The sequence below is a fragment of the Equus caballus genome, chromosome X (genome assembly GCF_041296265.1).
Source record: "Equus caballus isolate H_3958 breed thoroughbred chromosome X, TB-T2T, whole genome shotgun sequence".
In the NCBI taxonomy this organism is placed as follows: domain Eukaryota; kingdom Metazoa; phylum Chordata; class Mammalia; order Perissodactyla; family Equidae; genus Equus; species Equus caballus.
Genome location: NC_091715.1, coordinates 140,765,168 through 140,785,418, shown reverse-complemented (window position 1 = coordinate 140,785,418; position 20,251 = coordinate 140,765,168). Strand labels below are relative to the sequence as shown.

The 20,251-nt window shown below is 52.2% G+C and overlaps 1 protein-coding gene and 1 long non-coding RNA gene across 8 annotated transcripts in view; one reads left to right on the top strand and one right to left on the bottom strand.

Annotated features, from left to right (window-relative positions):
- Nucleotides 1–748: 748 nt before the first annotated feature.
- Nucleotides 749–2,830, top strand: LOC138921859 (uncharacterized). Its single transcript, XR_011434755.1, has 2 exons — nt 749–863; nt 2,037–2,830. It is a non-coding gene; the product is annotated as an uncharacterized lncRNA (long non-coding RNA).
- A 3,754-nt stretch (nt 2,831–6,584) lies between these two features.
- Nucleotides 6,585–20,251, bottom strand: part of LOC106781075 (uncharacterized) — a 15,622-nt gene continuing 1,955 nt past the window's right edge. For 3 of the 7 annotated variants that reach the window (XM_070257450.1, XM_070257451.1, XM_070257452.1), the window contains 3 exons: nt 19,668–19,752; nt 18,059–18,279; nt 6,585–10,621 (listed from right to left, as the gene is read on the bottom strand). In XM_070257450.1, the coding sequence (XP_070113551.1) occupies nt 10,082–10,621; nt 18,059–18,279; nt 19,668–19,752 (846 nt within the window). In that variant the 3' untranslated portion in view covers nt 6,585–10,081. Of the gene's footprint in view, nt 15,837–16,798; nt 17,082–18,058; nt 18,280–19,667; nt 19,753–20,251 lie in introns of those variants that run through there. The other 4 variants (XM_070257456.1, XM_070257455.1, XM_070257453.1 and 1 more) reach the window with 4 other exon arrangements.

Sequence of the window (20,251 nt, the reverse complement as noted above, 5' to 3'; positions counted from 1 at the left end):
ATTGGTGGTCACGTGGTTATAGAGCAGTGGAGGGAGCAGCGATTTGTGAGAGAGCTTTCTTAGGAGAGCTGAAAACTGGTTCCCCAGTAAAGCCATAGAAATTCCCACATAAGTCCCCAAGGAGAGTGCTACTCACCTAGGGTGATCCCCCTCCTGGGGACATGTGTCAAGGTCTGGACATAGTTTTGGTTGTCCCGACTAGGGAGGTGGGGAGGGAATGCTACTGACATCTGGAGGGCAGAACCCAGGGATGCTGGTAAATGGGCTCCAGTGCCCAGGACAGCCCCCATGCAAAGCATGAGCCAGCCCCCGATGCCCACGGTGCCACTGTGCAGAGCCCCTGTCCTAGAACGCCACTCGCATGTCCTCATCTCTCAACCTAGCTCCTCATCCTTCCACCAGATCCAGGTCACGAGGCCTCAGTTTCCAGGCAGGATCAAGGGAAAAGCATTCATGCTCCCCTTCCATAGAAACACGAGTTGAAATGTCCGGGTAAACACGATGACAGTTCAGGCAAAAATGTGACAAGTTCAGGTGTCCGGGGTGGTAGAATCAATGGCACTAATAGGGACTTTATTTCAGGGAAGTATTGGGGCTCTTTAAGGCACAGGCTGACAGCACGTGAACATTTGAAAGACCCCTCAGCTCTTAGGAAACAGCTAAATGGCAGGTGGCAAGGAAACATTAGTTTCTTTGTTCTTAGCTAAATTTCCTAAATGCTTAGATTCTTCTCTTAAATTCTTCAACTCTTAAATTCTCAGTTCCTCAGCTAAATTTAAAAAACGAGTTGACAGTACAACAACGTCAAGCATTTGGAGCACACTGGGCCTAGCTTGTGGTGACTGACACTCGCCAGTGTTCGGGTGAGTGAGCTCTCTGTGGAGGACAACTGTTGTGGGGTTGGTGTGAACCTTTACAAGGGTCTCGTCCACGTCCACAACCAAGCAGAGTCTCTGGCCTGGAGACAAGGTGCAGAGACAGGCCCCAGTTTACCACCTTTAGACTGCAGGAGAACCTCAGCCATGGGCAGAGGAGGGGGCCCACATTGCCAGTGACAGATCTCCCAGATGGGGCCTTGGAGGTCTGGGCCAGTGTGCTCGCCCCTGGACCCCGTGCAAACCCCCCAGCGGGGGAGCCTCTTCCCACAGAGTGGTCCTGGCGAAGTCCGAGCTGCTCTTCGGGAGCACCCCAACTGCTCAAGCACCTCTAACATCCGTGCTGGTGCTGGGATCCTGCAAGGAGAGCTGGGGACCAGGCCATTGCAGGGACAGGAGTCACAGGGCTCAGCCGGGCCCCAGGTGAATCTCACTGCTAGCCTCCCAGGAGCCCCGGTGAAGGGGTGCAGCGCAGCCACGTGCCCACCTCCTAGGCCTCTCTCCTCCCGTCTGACAGGGGCGTTTAGAACCAGGCCACTCCCGTGTTCTTGCATCCCCCGAGAGCACCTCGTGCCATCATGTACAGACAGGGCCAGGGAAATAGTCTCGCCAGACTACTAGGGAGGAAAGGCCCCAGGGGATTTGTCCTCTCACCCTCCCAAGTGCAGCGGGAGACTCAAGGCTCGGCGTCGTGTGTTCTTGCTGACTGAGGCTTATGCAAGTTGAGACTGCCTACGTTCTCATCCTTCCTCCTGACCACCTGTTCACATATTAGTACCCTCCCTTCCTGCCTCAGTGAGTGTGAGGAGCACAAGTGAGGCAGAAGGCACCAGGGCGATACAAACGGGAAGAATTTTCCCCCACGACAGATGTGGGAGCCTGGGCTGAAGCCCTGCTGGGCCCTGGGCCAGAGCAAGAAGTTTGTTTTGGAATCTTTAAGTAGCACGTCTGTCGACAGCGGCCCCCTATTCCACCCTGAAGGGGAGGCTTCTGTCCAGCCAATTGAAGCTGGTATTGTCAGCCTCTCGGATCCTCAGTAGACAGGCAAATACCACGTCACCTCACTGGCCTTCCTGGGTAGGGCAGCAGTGAATACTCACTAGGATAGCTGACACTTAAGCCTGTGACAGCTGAAACTTGTCAGTTTTACCTTTTTCACAGGCACGCTTCTGAGACCTTGACACACCTCCTTGCTGTCAAAAAGAGGAGCATCTGTACACCACGTCCTCACTCCTTGATGACCTGGGACCTGCACAACAAATGCTCACTTTGCTGTGGGTGATGATGGTTCAGGGATCCCCTCAGCAGCCACTGAGACACATCAGCATGCTGCCCTGATCGTCAGCCCAGGGTGCTAGACCCTTCCATCAGCTGCTGCCACGCTTCCCTCAGTGGCTGGCTGTTCTCATACAGGATGCAGCGTGGCCTCTGAGCTCCCAGCACATCGTCTACACAGAATTGACTGACTAAGCTGTCACTGTTCGATGGGGACGTTCTGGAAATGCACTGGGTCCCAGCTAGGGGTGACACTCCTAAGCCTGTGCTGAAATTAATAAAAGGAACCTTAACTAAAGTGGAGTCAGGAACACCTGAATGGGGAGCTCTCACACCCTATCGTACATCCTCAATTACACCAAACAAGAAGAGATATCTGGCTTGCATCTCGGACAGGAAGTAAAGCTACTTTACTACTGAAGGAAGATTTCTCTCCCCACCCAGCAACAGCCCAGCCAATGAGAAATGCCGCAGCTCAGCCAATGAGAAGCCATTGCTGCCCTGAACTATTAAGGTCCCCCAGTTGACTTTCCTTTGCGAAACCCTCCCCCCCTTTCTCTCTATAAAAGCAGCTCCCCTCCTTGGTTTTCCCGACATGCCTATGGTTCCCCATGGCATGCCCTTCCTGAATTGCAATTCTTTTGGCTATTTCCGAATAAACTCTGTTTGAGATAAAATAACAGGTGAGTTTGCTTCTGAAGTCGACACCTGCCTGCTCCATGAGGACAGTGAGCAGCAGAATCGCTGCACAGAGGTTGAAAGGGCACTGAAGGAGAGGATGCACCAACAACTGACAACGCGCTGCCTCCCGAGTGCAGAGGGGGAGGGGGAGAACTGGCCAGGACTCCTTGGCCTTCACCGGGATACGGTGACAGTTGGGCCAGTCACAAACACTGCTACGGAGGGCATGGGAGGAGGCGGGAGAGTTGAGCTGAGGTGCAAGGATTGATACAACCACCTCCAGCCAGAGGAGCCCCACGTCTCCCCTGGTGAGGGCTCGTCACATCTGTACCCCTGTTGGTCAGAATCCAATAGCTGGTGGAGGTCAGGGGGATCTCTTGAGCACCTGAACAACAGAGCCCCAAAATGAATGATCCAAAACCAGACATAACTGGAGGAAGAAACCGACAGTTCTACAATAAAAGTTGGAGACTTCCAAATCCCATGTGATGGACTGAATTGGGTGTCCTCTTCCCAATTCACATGTTGCGGCCCTAACCCCTGATGTGACAGTATCTGGAGATAGGGCCCTTAGGGAGGTAGCAAAGGTTAAATGAGGTCATAAGGGTGGGACCCTGATCTGACATTACCGGTGTCCTTATAAGAAGAGGAAGAGACACCAGAGATCTCTCTCTCTCCACCCACGCTCAGAAAAGAGGCCATGTGAGAGACAGAACAAGAAGGTGGCCATCTGGAAGCCAGGAGGAGAGGCCTTCCCTCACCAGAAACCGAATTTTCTGACACGGTGATCTTGGACTTCCAGCCTCCAGAACTGTGAGACAATACATTTCTGTTGTGTGAGCCATGCAGTCTGCGGTATTTCATCACGGCAGCCCTAGCAGACTAACACGCCCTGCTTTAAACAATGGATAGAACAACTAGACGGAAGCGCAATAAGGGAATCGGAGACTTGAACACCAGTATACAACAATTAGATCTAATGACATCTATAGAGAACTCTCCCCAACAGCAGAACGAACATGCTTCTCAAGTGCACCTAGGATTTTCCCCAGGATAGTGCACATGCTAGACCACAAAACATCCCTCCATAAATTAAGAGGATTCGAAAGGAGTGAAATCATACAAAGCATGTTCTCTGGCCAAAATGGAATGAAATTAGACATCAATAATGGAAGGAAATGTGGGAAATCTGCAAATAGATGGAAACCGAGCAGTGCATCCCTAAAGAAGTGTATTAGCCTGCGAGGGCTGCCACAACAAAACACCACACACTGAGTGGCTTCAACAACAGACATTCATTCTCTCACACTTCTGGGGGCTGGGAGTCCGAGACCGAGGGCCCGGCAGGCTTGGGTTCTTCGTGGCTTCTCTCCTTGGTCTGCAGGTGGCTGTCCCCTCACTGTGTTCTCACATGGTCACCCCTCTGTGCATGCATGCCCTGCCCTAGCTGCCCCCTTTTATATGTCCCAATCTGCTCTCCTTATGAGGACATGAGTCATATTGGATTAGAGCTCATCCTAAGGGCTTCATTTTATCGTAATTACAACTTTAAAGGCCCGAACTCCAGCAACAGTCACCTTCTGCAGTACCGGGGCTTAGGAATTCAGCACATGGATTTGGGGGGACACAGTTAATTCCATAAGAATAACCAGTGCATCACACAAGAAATCAAAGGGAAACTAGAAAATGCTATGGAATGAACAGAAACAAAAACACATACCGAACATGACAAACCTTATGGGATGCAGCAAAAGCAGCACTCAGAAATTTAGGGCTGTAAAGACCTACATTCAAAGAGAAGAAGGATCTCCAATCAATAACCTAACCTTCCACATTTGCAAACTAGCAAAAGAGCAAAGCAAACCCAAAGCAAGCACAAAGGAAAGGAAACAAGAGTTGGAGTGGAAATAAATGAAATAGAGAACAGAAAAACAACAGAGAAGAAGGATGCAACCAAGTTTCTTCTTTGCAAAGATCAAGAAAAGTGACAAACCTTTAGCTAGACTCGCCAAGAAAAAAGAGAGAAGACGAAACTTACTAAAAATCCTCCAGAAAGGCTACATAGTGTATGATTCCATTTATATGACATTCTGGAAAAGGCAAGATTACAGAAATAGTAAAAAAGATGAGTGATTGCCAGGGGGTTGGGGGAAGGGAAGAAGGACTGGACAGGTGGAGGCAGGGGATGTTTTAGGGCAGTGAAGCCACTCTGCATGTTACTGTAATTGTGGGTATTTTGTCAAACCCATTTTACTTTACAGCATAAGAGTGACCCTTCAAGTATGCAAATTTATCAAAGTCATGTAGGAGTTCAGTGGAATCCCAGGAAGGAATGCAGCCTGTCTGAGGAATCTGACAGTGTAGGGAATGACCTCACTGGAGGGGTCGGGGGAGGTGCTGGCCTAAGTCACTTTGGAAGGGAGCGAGTCTGTAAGACTACAGGCATGGGGAACTACATAACCACTGGGTTCTAGCTCATGGAGCTGTTTCCCAAGAGGGCACACATTTACAATTCTGATACTGCTATACAGGGCCACCTGAATGGAACAAATATGTAAATGGATGGCGGAGAGTGGGAGCCCCATTCCTCAGTGTTGAAAGGGGCATTTACTCCTAAATAAGGGCAGGAGGCTAGAATGACCCATGGCGTACTAGATTAGAGTTGGAGTCATCCGCATGAACTCAGGTTTGGCTTCCTATAGACACAGATGCTTACACATAGAAACAGTTGTAAGTAACTATATACAGGGGTGAGTACAGCTGTACATGCTTCCTTGCTCTGTCAGCAGGGAGGGCCTATGACAACACCCAGGAGCAGTGAGCACACCTAGCACCCAGCACTTGGATTCTCAAACCATTCATGAAGAAAAGGAACCAGGGCTCCTTAGATGTGCGGATGATTCTCCGGCTGGGGCAGGAAAGATGCAATATGAGTGAGTAAAAAACTCACTCTTCCTCCTGTGTGTTCCTCCTTTACTTTCACACTTCTACCACACTCACAACATTTCTGACACCAGATGTGTGGGCTTTTTCCCATCCCAGCAATTCTGTGACCCCAGCTGAGTGTCCTACAATTTAACTGCATCTGGTCACTGTCGACCTGGACACAGCATCGGATCCCACAGGTTAAGGGCTCAGTCCCATGAGACTGCCTCCCACTTCAAAGGCCAATCACAAGTAGGAGGTCTCCAGGTTACCCACAGCCTCTGTCTGAGTGGGCTACAAATTGGAGGTTCCCATGACGCTCCTGCCTTGGATTTGAGTATTTGCTAGGAAGGCTCACAGAACTCAGGGAAACACTTACTTACATTTACCACTTTATTAAAGGGCAGGATGATGGACACAGACGAACAGGCAGGTGAAGAGATACACAGGGCGAGGTTTTGGAGAATCCTGAGCACAGGAGATTCTGTCCCAGTGCCATTGGCGTATGCCACCCTCCAGGTATGTGGATGTGCTCAACCTGGAAGCTCTCCAAACCCCCATACTACTGGAATTTTATGGAGGCTTCCACACGCTGGCATGATTGTTATTAACTCCACTTACAGCCCCTCTGCCCTCTCTGGAGAATGGGGGGTGGGGATGAAAATTCCAAGCTTCTAGTCCTGGCTTGATCTTTCTGGTGACCCACTGCCATCCAGGACCCCACCTGGAGTCGCCTAAATGATATTAGGTCTATGGCTGTGAGAAGCCTTATGTTGCTTCTCCCTTCTACAAAAAAATGCAATCAGAAACTCCAGGAAAAACAAAGACTATAGAAGAAAGTCAAAGTTTAATAGAAAGCAAACTAGAACATGGTAACATTTGGGACAAAAAGTAAAGTGTATCAGAAAGGAGACTCCATTTGAACATTCTCATTTAAGCATCATGGGGGTCTTGGCGTGCAACTATAGAAATGGAAATGGTAGATAGATTGTACTGTAATGAATAATATGACCATAGTCATAACACTGCAAACTCAGTGGGTTGCCTTTCAACTTTGAGAACCAATCGGTAAGAAAGCCCAGGAGACTTAATTATGGTTAAAGAACAGTGGACAATGGGAAACTACAAATACGGCTATGATGGTGCTATGGCACGCTGTTCAGAACTCCCTTCAAGATGCAAATTCCTATTTCCCTAGCTGGCTTGAGTGCTGTCAGCTCTCCTCAGGAACTGCCTTGGATAAAGACAGTCAGCTTCACCAACGTCACACCCATACTCAGGAAGCCCACAGCCAATGATTCAACTTGGCGGTATAAAGGTCCAGCCTCTTGCCCCAACGTGGGACATCTCGGAAAGGCCATCCCAGCTTCAGTGCTCCCTGTGGGGTTGGCTGGAGCTTTTTGAGACTGCATCACAGCACACCTTCTCCATCTGCCCAACCCTGATTCCTTCCTGCCCCGCCCCTTCCACAGGTGCTGGTCCTAAGAGCACTCCCTAAGAAACTCCCGCACATGGATCGCCATCCTAGAGCCTGCTTCCCTGGGAAACCGACCTGCAACAACACTCAACAGACAGTCGGGACAAGGAAGGGAGGAAGAGAAGTGGAGGGAAATGCAGGTATATTAGTATCATCAGTACGAAGTAGAAAGTCAATACTTGTGTCCCTAGTTGATGGAAAGAGAAATAGAGGTATAGGGATATTATTTAAAGGCACTAAATTAGTGCCTTTAAATAGAAAACCTGAAAAATAGTGATCTATCTACCTATTAATAGGAGAGGGGAAAATGGTAGGGAGAGATGAAAGAAAATTGGTCATAAGTTGATAACTGATGAAATTTGGGCATGAGCATGTGAGGCTTATTATACAATTTTCTGTATTTTTGTATATGTTTGATCAATTACCATAATTAAAAGTTAAAAACATAGACATGAAAAGAGCAAAGGATCAGTGAAATCGAATCTCATCTATCATAGCAGGAAGTCAGCAGATAACGTCTACAGTTGGCAACGACACAAAAGATTTGATGTAGATATCAGCATAATATTTACAAAGATAGAGGCAGACTACCAGAAGAAGTGAAACTAGAAACATTTAAAATGAGAATGGGGTGCTGAGGGGTAAGGCAAAGGACTTTTGCTTTGTATTATATGCCTTTTGTGCTTTGCCTTCTGTTAGGGGTTGAACTGTGGCCCCTCTCAGAAAAAAAAAAAAAAAGATTTGTTGGAGACCTAACCTCCAATACCTAAGCATGTGAACTTATTTGGAAATAGGCTCTTTACAGAGGTAAGCAAGTTAAAATGAGGTCATCAAAGTGGGACCTAATGTAATATGACTGATGTGCTTATAAAAAGGGAAAATTTGGATGCAGGCACAGGCACACACAGAAGGAAGATGTCCACGTGAAGCTGGAGATTGCAGGGCGGCATGCGCAAGCCAAGGTATGGCAAAAATTGCCAGTAAAACATCAGAAGCTGGAAGAGGCAAGGAAGGACCCTTCCCCTACCAGTTTCAGAGGGAGCACAGCTCTGCCAACACCTTGATTTCAGACTTCCAGCCTCCAGAAGTGTAAGACAATACGTTTTTGTTGCTCTGAGCCACCTAGTTGGTGGTACTTAGTCACAGTAGCTCTCGCAAACTAATACAACTTAAGAACATTTCAAAACGTCATGAGATTGCTGGGTTATGCAGAAGGTCAGCTGAGAGAGAAAATTATGCACCAGTTACCACAGTTCCGTTCCGTTTTGGTTTCGGTTTTTTCTGCTGGGCTGTAGCAGCAGTAGCAGCAGCAGGACAAGAGTGACAGCAAGTGGAGAGAGCCAGCGAGGAAGCAGGTTGGGTGAGAGTGGTGAAGAGTGAGGCTTTGAGAGAGCTCGTTAGTCAGAGAGTGGGACCCTGAGGTTTAAGACGTTTGAGGTGGAGCAGATCCTGATAATCAGAAGGGCTAGGATGCAGCCTTGAAGGTGGGGGGCTGAGGCTGAGAGAAAGAGAGATTGCTGGAGGTTAGGAAGAAGTCAAGGGGCTTGGAGTGGCATGGGCAGCCCAGGTAGAAATGAAATCACCCAGGATGATGGCAGGACTCAGGGAGCCAAGGAGGCCTGGGAGCCAGGTGCCTGAGTGATTGATGAATGAGGGAGAGGGAACAATAAGCGCAGTGGAACAAATTACCACAATCTTAGCAGCTTGTATACAACACCCACCTATTACCTCCTGGTTTCTCACCTGAGGCTCTGGGTTCTCTTCCAAGCTTATTCAGGCTGTTGGCAGAATTCAGTTCCTTGTGGGTGTGGGACTGAGGTCCCCATCTTCTAGATGGCCATCAGTCAAGGGCCGATCTAGCTCCCAGAGACTGCTCACAGTTCCTTGCCAGATGGCCTTCTCACAACATGGTAGTTTACTTCTTCAAGGCCAGCAGGGGAAGCTCTGTAACTTCAGGGAAGACCTGGCCCTCCTTTGAAAGGTTTGCCTGATTAGCTCAGACCCACCCAGGATCATCTCCCTTTTGATTAACTCAAAGTCAACTGATTAGGGGCCTTAATTACACCTGCAAAATCCCTTCACCTTTGCCATATCCTATTGTTTACAAGCAGGTAGTCCATTCTGCCCACTCAAGTCCAAGGGCGGAGAGGGGATTCTACAAGGACATGTACATTGGGGGGCGGGTAGGAAATGTGGAGGCTATATAGAATTCTACCTACCACAGATGCACCCTGTCTTGAGCCTCAATGCCACCGGATGACAGAAAAACTAATCTAGTCCATCCCACACTTTCCCAGTTACTTCAGGGCTTTCTTTCTAAGTACAAATGATCATTATCAAGCAATTCAAGATTTTCTCCTCCTTGGCCCCTGGCTACCACCTACATTCTGTGAGGCTTACTCAGTTCCATGGCATCTGGAGAGAGAGAGAAAGCACAAGCGAGCATCTGATCCTTGTCATTGGCAACTGTCCCTGCCAGCATCCACTGCAACGTACAATCCCATCTGGCCCTAAGAGACAGCACCCCTTCGTGCTGACTTCCAATGAGGTGTCTTCCTCCTCAGGACATCAGGTGTGTCCTGGTACACAGTCCAAGCCACTTTCCACTGTGACATCCTTTGGAGGGTGGCTCTCTCTCCCACGCCACTTTAGTGCCATTCAAACTCAGGGGGCTGCCCCAGACACTTCCGCAGCTGAGTCATGCTGATCTAGTGTGAGGGGAGTTCTAGGACGCTGAGAAGTTTTCAGGGTACAGTCCAGCAAGGGAGCACAAGTCCCCCTGCCCTTGGACTTCTATTGTACTCCCATGTTTGACCCTAACTCCAGGGGTGGGGCAGAACACATCCGTCTATTGGGAAATATTCTGCAATTCCCTGCCACAGCAAAAGGATGAGGATTCGAGGAAGAATTGAAGGCTTGTCTCCCATTCCAGATCTGGCATCCTCAGACGGGCACTCCTTGAGAGCAGGCTCTGCCCCTTCCGTTCACTGCTGTATCCCCAGGGGGGGCACCCTCTTCTGGGTTTTGCAAAATCACTGGGATGAGAAGCATGAGCAGAATTACCTGGATGAGAAGGCAGAGCGGTCCAGGTTGTACTCAGTCTGCTGCCAGTGAGGGCTCTCTTGCCCTGCATGGAGAAGCAGGCAGGGCCCTGGCCTCTGTGGGCATGTGAACTGGTTCTGAGAAGGAACCTGATGTGGGCTGTGACTGCCACCAAAAGTGCTGGGCACCGAGGGCCCTGTTCCCGGACGTGGCTGTCTGAAGATGTGCAAGGCAGGGCCGTGACACTGTTCTCCAACTGCCTGGGCAGGGCCAGATAGACAGCGCTGGATCCCGGCTGCCCGGAGGTTTGTGATGCAGCAGGAGCTGCCTCGTTCCTGGCTTGGGCCTGGAGGGGGAGTGAAAGGGAATTGGATCACAACCAGGATCTCATTCCACTGAAGTAGGAGTAAAGCCCCATGGAGCATGAGGGCACAGAGGAGGGGCTGGGCACCCCGGCAGCCTTGACATTTGCTGAGCTCCTTCTCTGGGTCACACACTGTGCCAAGGGCTTTACAAGCTGAGATGACTCATATGGAAGAGGTCAGTCGCAGTCCCCTTTGCCTCTGGACATCTTGCATCCATCATCCTGCAAGTGATCTTTGCCTTCCCTTCCCTTTCCTCCTCTCCCTCCTCCTCTTTTCTTTTCAAGCCCAGGCTTTTTCATCCTGCCATTCATTGCTTCAGCCAGCTCAGCTCCAGTGGTCCCAAAGGCAGGGCTTGGAGCAGGCCAGCTCAAGGCTCTCAGAGCCGGGAAGTCGGGAATTTCTAAAAGCCTCCACCAGGGGTCGCCTAGGCACCAGTGTTTGCCAGCACTGCTTCACAGGCGATTCATTTCCTTAAAAAAAATGTATTATTTTGTAAAGCATAAGCTTAAAACAAAACAAGCAAAACAGAAATGCCTCATTGGATCTCTGTAAGTACCGCTCTCTAGCTGAGTGAACGATGACGGCTCCCTTTTCCATTTGCGTGGCATCCATCTGAATGAGGACATTCCATTTGGGCCCCCCTTCCCTCCTGGTTTTCCCTGCTCCTCTTGCATTTATGAAGGAGTCCTGCTTATTCCCCCAGATCTGTCTTTACAAAGAGCCTCAGGGAAGGGAAACAATGACAGGTGTTTGGGAATAAAGGAGGACTCTCAAGGTTGAGGGCTTCCTGTGAAGGGAGAGGCTTCTGGTCCCTTGGGCCTGCAGTCACAGCCCCAGGGCCTGTCCCTGTCCCGAGGTCCCATAGGCCAGACCTCACCTGCCTGCACTCTCAGTCTCTAACAAGCAGGTGTTGCTTGCAAAGGGGAGCCCACAGCTGGATTGCCAGAGCAACGCCCATTGCCTCCTGCACTTCTGAAGGCAAAGCCAGAGGACAAGTCGGAAACCCTGGGAAACACTGCAGGGCTTTGTGACGTTCCTCTTGGGTCCCTCTGAAATGAGTGCTATGAAACACACCTCAGGCACTAATTGATGCACCCAGAGAAGGAAGGGCTAAAGACAGACAGCCTGAAACACGACAACTTCCAGGGAAACAACAGAAGGGTAGGAGGAATCTTCCCCGAATGACCACATGCCTCCTGCCTCATCAGAGAGAGGCCCTCATGAAGGGAGCAGTTTATGCCAAAAAAGGCAGCAACGAGAGCAACCTTGCCGGCTTGGTGAGGAAAATCAGCCCTCCGTTGCTATGACACAGGAAAGCAGTGGATGTCCCCCATTGCAGAATTGGTGTGATGTGATATTTCTATAACATCACTAAACAGTCTATCGATATGGGAAACTTCTCCAAGAGTCTCGAAGGAGCCAAGAAAAAGACTCCAGTGGAGCCTGGTGGCAGAGTGGTTCAGTTCGTGCACTCCACTTTGGTGACCCAGGGTTCGCAGGTTCAGATCCCGGGCGTGAACCTACACACAGCTCATCGAGCCATGCTGTGGCAGCATCCCACATACAAAATAAAGGAAGATTAGCACAGATGTTAGCTCAGGGACAATCTTCCACAAGAAAAAAAGAGGAGAATTGGCAACAGATGTTAGCTCAGGGGCAATCTTCCTTCCCAGAAAATAAATAAATAAATAAAACCCCACTGTGGTGGAAGGCTTACCAGTGGTGATTCTTGCTAAAGGGCATGTGTTGTTCACAGTGAAAGTGCAGTTTTCAAAAGCCATCGAAGTTGGGATTTCTCTCCATTGGCTCTTGGAGCCCAAGAGTTGCCTTTGAGTCCTGGGGAGGAGCAAAGCCTTGAGGCTCCCAGTCCTACCCTTGACCTTGTAATCCAGGCACAAACCATTAGCTGCCACACCTCACACCCCTGACTGCTTGCTTGCCCCCAGCTGGATGCCAGCCCCCATCTCTCTGAGTGATCCTGCACTGAGCAGTCACATGATGGGCCAAAGAGCACGGGCTGTGCAGTCAGACAGACCTGACTTCAATCCTAGCTCCAGTGTGGCCCTGGCCCACTGCAAAACTCTCCTGGGGCTCATATGGAAAGGTGAATCCCACAGAGACGGCCTAGGGGCCCATTCCTAGGCTCCAGCAGGCACTCGAGAAACGGGGGCTCTAGGTAGCAGGTTCCGCCTGCCTGGACCGACTCTAGCCCTTGGAGTTCCCGGTCCCAGCCTGCCCAGTCTGCCCCAGCTTCGGCCCCTCTGGGGCACGGCAGCAGCCATCTCCAGCTCTCCTGAGCCCCACGCCATGGCTTGTGAGCTTCAGAGATGCCAGCTGGGCCAGTGAAGTGTTCCCAGTTAGGAAGCTGCAGCCTGTGGCATGGGGGGACTACAACCTTCCCTCAGGTGATGCCCACCCAGCTCCCTGACAGGCTCCAGGCAGCACGTGGGGTACTTCCCTGGTGCCCCGTTCAAGGCGCTATGATCAGGGCAATTCTGGCTTTCCATTTCCAGGGTCACGTGGCTTCTACATCATCAACAAGCTGCTAAAGGAATCAGTTCCCAGAGGGATACGATGGCAGGCTGGAGGTGGGCTGGCACTACCACTTCTCATGCCATTCACAGTGAGACCCGGGTGGGGCCCAAAGTTAGACAAAAGGCCCCAACGCCACTTTCTTGCTTCTCTTCGCCATCTCACGTCTTTGTGCATCGAATTCATTCCAGCTTTTTCAGCTCACTGAATCCTCACTGCTGTCCTTATCTCCAGTGCACAGATGTGCAAAGGGAGGCTTGGAGGACGGTCATCACTGGCTCAAGATCTCACAGCCGGCACAGCTGGAACTTAAATGCTGGCCTCTTGGCCAGGATGCCACACTGCCACAGACAGACCCAGGCCAGGGCACTGGTCTGGGCTGCTCAGTACTGTGGTGTCACGGTGATCACCATATGTCTTCACAGGCCACCAGGACACGTGGAAGGACACGGGGGCACAGAAGCAGAGGTGGGCAGGTGAGAGAGATTCCAGATCCCGGGCTGGCTGAGAACACTGTTTTCCCAGGGAGAACGTGCACTTTGCAATTCAGGCTCCAGAGTAATCCCGAGGATAAAACTATTGGCTGCCAAGTATGGAGCCAGGGATACCTGTGTGCCACAGCCTGAAGGACAAGGCGTATGTCCCAGCACTGCTGGGTGTGGGGTCTACCACCCTCATTTTACAGGAGGAGAAAATGGAGGGGCGCTCAGGTCACACGACTTGTCAGTGACAAAGACTGATAAAGACTGGACTTCAGCCCAGCTCCCTCACTTACCCCTGCGCTCAGTACTGATGCAGTGAAGGACACGGGGCATGGACGTGTCAACATGACAAGCACAATGAAGCTTCCCTGTGGCCAGCACTTGCTATGTGCTAGGCCCTGTGCTGACTGCTTCAGCTTTGAGGCCAACGGGCCTCGTTAACCACCTTGCCTCCTTTGTGGTCACTTAAGACGTTTGCTAGAAAAGGTGAGGTGTCCACTCAGACTCCTCCAGGTGAGGGGAAAGAAACCCTTCGAGGAAAAAAGTGGGGACAATGAATGAAAACAAGATGGTGAAGGCCCTTCCTTGGAAAGCTGCTTTCAGGCACCTTACCATGCTGTCCACAGTGAACCGACAGGCTTCTCGGGGACAGAGTGGGCCGCACAGCAGAGTTCCTCACATAGGCTGCAGCACGACACCCCTTCAGCTCACCTGCTGCAGCTGCGTTTTCCACTCAGGGATTGTGAAGAGCCTGCTAGGAAAGCAGCAACTGGGCTGGCCTGACGATGCCAAGCTCCCTGTGTTGTTGCCTACATCTCAAAATCAGACTCCTCAATCATGCAAGCCCCCAGAATTGTGTGCGAGGGCCCAGGCGTTCTGTGACTGCCCTGGGAAACTGCACAGGCCTCGGGATTTCCTGAAACAAGACTGTGGGCAGATCTGCAGGGGTATGAACGATTGACGTACACACACGCTTGCCAAGGGCCTTCCTAATTTTAGCTCCACATTCACCCCATTTCCACCACGGAAAACTGGGGTTGGTAGCAAGTGAGATTTCACACCCTGGGGCAGTTGGTCCCGTAGAGCTGGGGCACCCAGCCATCCGGGTTGACCTGGGGTAGGGCCTCAGTCCTGCCTATCCCAGGAAGGGCATGCCTGCTGGCTGACGGCTGGAGGAGGGGCACACCTCCAGCAACTCTGGCCCTCTGTTAGTCCTCAACGAATGCTAGCTCTTGCTGGTGATAGCATCACATGTGCACAAGGCCGCCTCGGGGCCACGTGAGTTTCAGAATTCAGAAAGCTGACAGAGGGCACAGACTGCATAGCACAAACACCCTTGCAGGCTCCAGTGAACGCGTTGATAGCTCTGCTGTGACACATGACTACGAACGCCAAGGGGGACAAAGACAACTCAGGATTCTACAAAGAGCTTCTTGTCATCCACTTTTGGTTTTGCCACCAACAGACTTTAGGCGAAGCTGATGAAAACACTTTTGGTTGCCAAAGCTCTGTGGATGAGGGAACTGATGACAGCAGATCATGGACCTGTATCCCCAGACGCAGCTGACTGACATGGACGTCCACACACATCAGGGAAGAGGCTCCCAGCTTTACAGATCCCTGGGGGCACTGATACAGGCCCCACTTCTCAAACCCTGTCAGTCTGAGTGGGTCCACATTGCCTCCCCACTGGCCCCATGGGCCACTATACTGTACATTTTTGGTCAAAATCCATGCACGGCACCTGAGGCCCCAATCCACAAACCTGGGGCCACATCCAGTAGGACCTTTGGGACTGGGGGCCAACAGTGTCACTGCTCTTCCTCTTCCTTGCCAAGCTGGAGGCTTTTCCCTGTCTGTGCATCTCCCATCTGCAGTCTTCGAGGCACAGGCCAGCACCCCCACGCTCTCTCTTACCTATCAAAGCCTAATCAGCAAAACAGAGATGCCTCTCCGGCCACCACTAGCAGTAGAGTGCTTCATGGTTTACGGGCCACTCTCACAGAACCATCCTGTGTCATCCACGACCCCAGGAGATAGGCGGAAAAACAGCATGACTCCTCAGGGGGAGATTTTCATATTGTGCCCATCTTTCAGATGAGGAAATTGAGGCTCGGGGAGGTACAGTCATTCGCTTAGACTCACACTCCAGCAGTGGTGGCACCAGGGATCAATCCCAGATCTGTAAACATAGAACAAAGCTTGCTTTTTCTGCCATGCTCCCCCTGTGGAGGACAGGAGCCTGAAGGGGGCAGGTTGGGGGCGCTCCCCAAACAAATCTGCCTCAGCCAGGAATCTCCTCCCAGCTCCCTGAATGTATCTGGCCCTTTCAGGGGGCCCTTCCCCCATTTCCAAACCAAGGAGACCCTTTTCACCCTCAAGACCTAGCTCACAGGGCCCTTTTCTCTGAAGCCTTCCTCGGCCCCTTGCCCCGAGTCATTGGTTACTTCCCCTTCAAGTTTTCCTGACCCCATAGGGCCTCGATTCAGATCAGGTGGTTTACAGGACTGCCTGGAAGATGCCCCCACCAGCCCTGAGTGACGCAGCGCTGAGTGCGCCTGTGGACCTGCACCGTCAAGGAGCCTCTTACAGGACGGGTGTCTGCTGACAACTCTGCTTTGCCCTGTGCTGTTCCCTACCCAGGTCTGCCCTCTCCCATCAGCCTGGGCTTACAGTGATGCTAACAGACACTCAGCTGGCAAACGCCCTGGAAGCACACCCCCTTCCAAACCCAGCAGTCTCCTGACGCACAAGAGGCCGAAGCACCTCCCACCAGGCCGGCCGCAGTGTGGAGCGCGGTTTTGCCCGAGGAAAGGCACCTGGTGCCCTATGTGTGCTACTTGGTATGCACCCATTCCTGGGGCACCAATTCTGGGTGTTGATTGACCCGTTCGGTCCACCTGGATTGCAAGGCCTCAGGCACAGTGAGGGCCTAACTACCCCGCCGAGTGCAGGTCCTTGAGGGCCGATCCCTGCTCTGCAGCTCCCCGATGCGCTGGGAGAGACTGTCAGCTCGGTGTCACAGGCTGAAGGGACACCCTGTCCAGCCCTGCTTCGCCCTGCTCCCTTCGTGGGTGTTAGTCCCCAGTCAGCCTTTGGCACACCTCACTCCCTCTCAGGGGAAGCTTCCTGAAGTACTCCACCTGAGACGGTTGCTTCTGGAGTGGTCCAAAAAGCAGGTGCTAAGACAGGGTCTTGGTGTGGGATTGTTCATCACCCGCCCCACTGGTAATGAGGACCCCATCCTGGGGGTTGGTGGTGTGCAGACAGCCCAGCAGCTAGAATGTTCCTGTCAGAACTTTTCGCTGGGCCAGCAGATGGAGAGGAATTTCCCGGCAGACGAGGGGACCCAGGCGTGTGGCACGTACAGGAAGGACAATTCGAAGGACAAGGGGAAGGACAAGGGTGACCCTCTTGCTTTGATGACCTGCAGGGCAATGAGAAGCCTGGGGTGATTAACCGAGTGAAAACTAAGGGGGAGCCCCAGAGTCTCCTCAGTAGCTTGCAAAGTCGCCCCATCTCAGGCAGCGGATGAAGGGCAAACCCAGGATTTGATAGGAGTGGCTGAACTTCAAAGACAGCTGAACGTTCACCAAGGCAGGTCCGTCAGGCCAACATCAGAAGTCCCGTCGGGAAAACCCGCACCCCTGACACAAGGGACAGGCACATGCAGGCGAGGGCCCTGGAAGAGCTAGACTCCCCAGACGCCTCTGAAACTTCTGAGCCTGTGGCAGCGGCCCACCCCATCCCTAAGGGAGCAAAAACTGCACGTTTTTCCTCGCGGGTGCCTTCCGTCCCAGGACGTAGGGTGACCAGCTGTCCCATTTTGCTGCGGGACTTGCAATGCTAAAACCAGGAGAGTCCCAGGAAAACCAGGAAGAGGTGGTTGGCTTCCTGCCAGGCCCCCAACCAGAGTGAAGTCACCACACAACACAGGCAGAATGTGCCAGGCCTGCTAAGGGAGGAAAGGAACTGCACAACCGCCTGACCCACGAACGGCAGTAGAGGTCCTGGGGTGGCACTGAACCGCCAGCATGCGGGGGCTGACACTGATGGACGCCACTGGCAAGGAGGCCTGACCCTTCAAGCGGCGGAGGGGGTCAATACAACACGGCCTCCCTGGGGGCACAATGGATGGGCAACCCACCAAGGTGCAGCCTAAAATGGACCCTCGAAAGAGCAAGAACACACGGCAGGTGGCTGAGGGCAGCCACCCCAACAAAGTCATGATCCCTTGCCCAGGTTCTGCCCCTGAGCCAGTTTTCTGACCTGGAACCGTGGACTAGGGAGGTGGGAAGGACACTGCAGTGCCATGGAAAGTAGGCACGGGAATGACCCCCCAACCCCTCCCAAAGGGACCTCTGGCTATGCACTGGGGGACTGAACGCTGGGAAATGGGATTACCAGACCGTGGGAGGCTGTTGGGGACAGCGTCCAACCCGACATTGACAGTGGAGTCTCAATAAACTCGGTCTCCGCGTCCACTTCAGGAGGACCTCCGTGCTGGAGTTTCTGACCAGAGGACGTCACTGGGTCCAAGGTGTGCTGGGCCATTCTCGAGCATTTGTCAGTAGCACTTGAGCGGAGAGAGCCCAGAATCCAATACACTCCACAGCAAGGTAACACTTAATGTTAAACAAAAAGACATAAGACAGAATGGTCACACAGCAGGAACTCAACTGAGTAAAGAGGAACCACACAGAAAAAGAACGGGGGGAGGGTCAGCCCCATGGCATAGTGCTTAAGTTCAGCACCCTATGCTTTGGCAGCCTGGCTTCACAGGTTTGGATTCTGGGGCACTCATCAGCCATGCTATGGCAGCCACCCACATATAAAGTGGAGGAAGACTGGCACAGATGTTAGCTCAGGGCTAATCTTCCTCAAGCAAAGAGGAAGACCAGCATAGATGTTAGGTCAGGGCTAGCCTGCCTCAGCAAAAAACAAGAAGTGGGGGAATAGGCCCAAATTGTGAGCATTCACACCTCCGAGTAGTTGTCTCCTGAGTGCCCTCTGTCTTGATTCTTCATATACTTTCTGTACTTTCCAAAGTCGCCACAGCGAGCATGCACATACTCAGGAGTTAGCCGAATGGGTCTTCTGCAACAGAGTGCATTAGTCCACCCATTCAAGGCCCCATCACCATAGTTATGGGATGGCAACACCTGCTCCAGGTCTCCCACACCTGAATCTCATAAACAAATAAGCTGGACCACACAGTGTCACTCAGCCACAGTGTGACGTTTGGATGCCGTCCCTCAAGCTGTGGAGGGCCTGGCGCGGGGGTCATTGCTTGTTTGCTCAGAGACTGAGGACAGGAAAGAAGATGTTACTGAGACTCAGGAGATGGAAACATGGAAATGAGCACTGATCCGCCCCCAATTGACGGTGCTATTCTGGCTTGTGATATGAATGCAAGTGAGGAGGTTGTCAGAAGTTTACGGAAACTCCCAAAGTACCAACTCAACCAGGCCACCCTATGTGTGCAGGCACCACACCTAAGCAGTGGTGGCAAAGTAGCTCGTGGGTGACTGCAGGTGCCTTGTGATGCAGCTTCATCTTGTGGACTTGGAGCATCACTACACAAAGGCAGAAATAAGTACAGTTCTCAGGTTGGACCACGTGATCCGGGCCATACTGAGAGGGACCCACCCAACTGGAGCTACCTGGGGGACAGGGAGCAAGGAGGGCAGTGGAGTCTGCCTGTTGGAATCAGGCCACATGAGGATTGGGAGGAAAAGGGAGACTGGGGCCAAAGAAACAAGGCTCGCTGTCCTCTTGCTACTGCACGGCTGCCGGGCCTCCTCTTCAGCAAGGTCAGGACACGGAACTACAGCCAAGCGGTGACAGAGGGAATCACAGGGATGAGAAGGAGCCCATTCTCAGGGGCAGAGTGCTGGACGCAAGGGCACCTCCTCCTCGGGGACCACTCCTCCCAGGTGGTGGGGCCTGCGGGTGGAGGGCAGCCTCCAGCTGGAGGGGCAGTGGACATTCCCTGACCTTTGGGATCACTTACACTTCCAGAGTCTAGGTGAACGCTGAGTGCAGAGCAGGCCTGCAAAGGGAGGAGGAGAGCAGCCCCCGAGGGCCAGAGGAGGAATCTGAAACACAAACAATGAAGGGGAGATGAGCACCCAGGCTTCAGAACCAGCTCCCACAACTCTGCACCAAAGAGACCAGCAGCTCAACAGAAAGCCGGGCAAAAGACGTTTCAGAGAGGAGGAAACCGGACCTGCCGAGAAGTGTATGGGGGAAACCGGGAGTTTGGGTCAAGCCGGTCCCAGATCTGTGGTGCCGCAAAACACGTGGCAGGAGCCAAGTGGAACCTTCCCTGTACCTCAGAGTCAAAGAAGCACGTGGGGTGAACTCTGCACTTCTCGGCAAGTGAGGAGATGGGTGACAGGCTCAGCGGAGGAGAGGGGATGTGGAGAAATCACACGGAGCAGAGAGCATGGGCTGGGCAGGAGAACATCTAGGCCAGAGAGGGGGCCGGGAGAGCCAGAGTGTTGAGCACCGAGAGGCCTGGTGGTGGAAAGTTCCCAGCGGACAGCTGGGGGGAGGTGGGGCTGGATGGACACAGGTCACTGGAGGGGTGAAGGA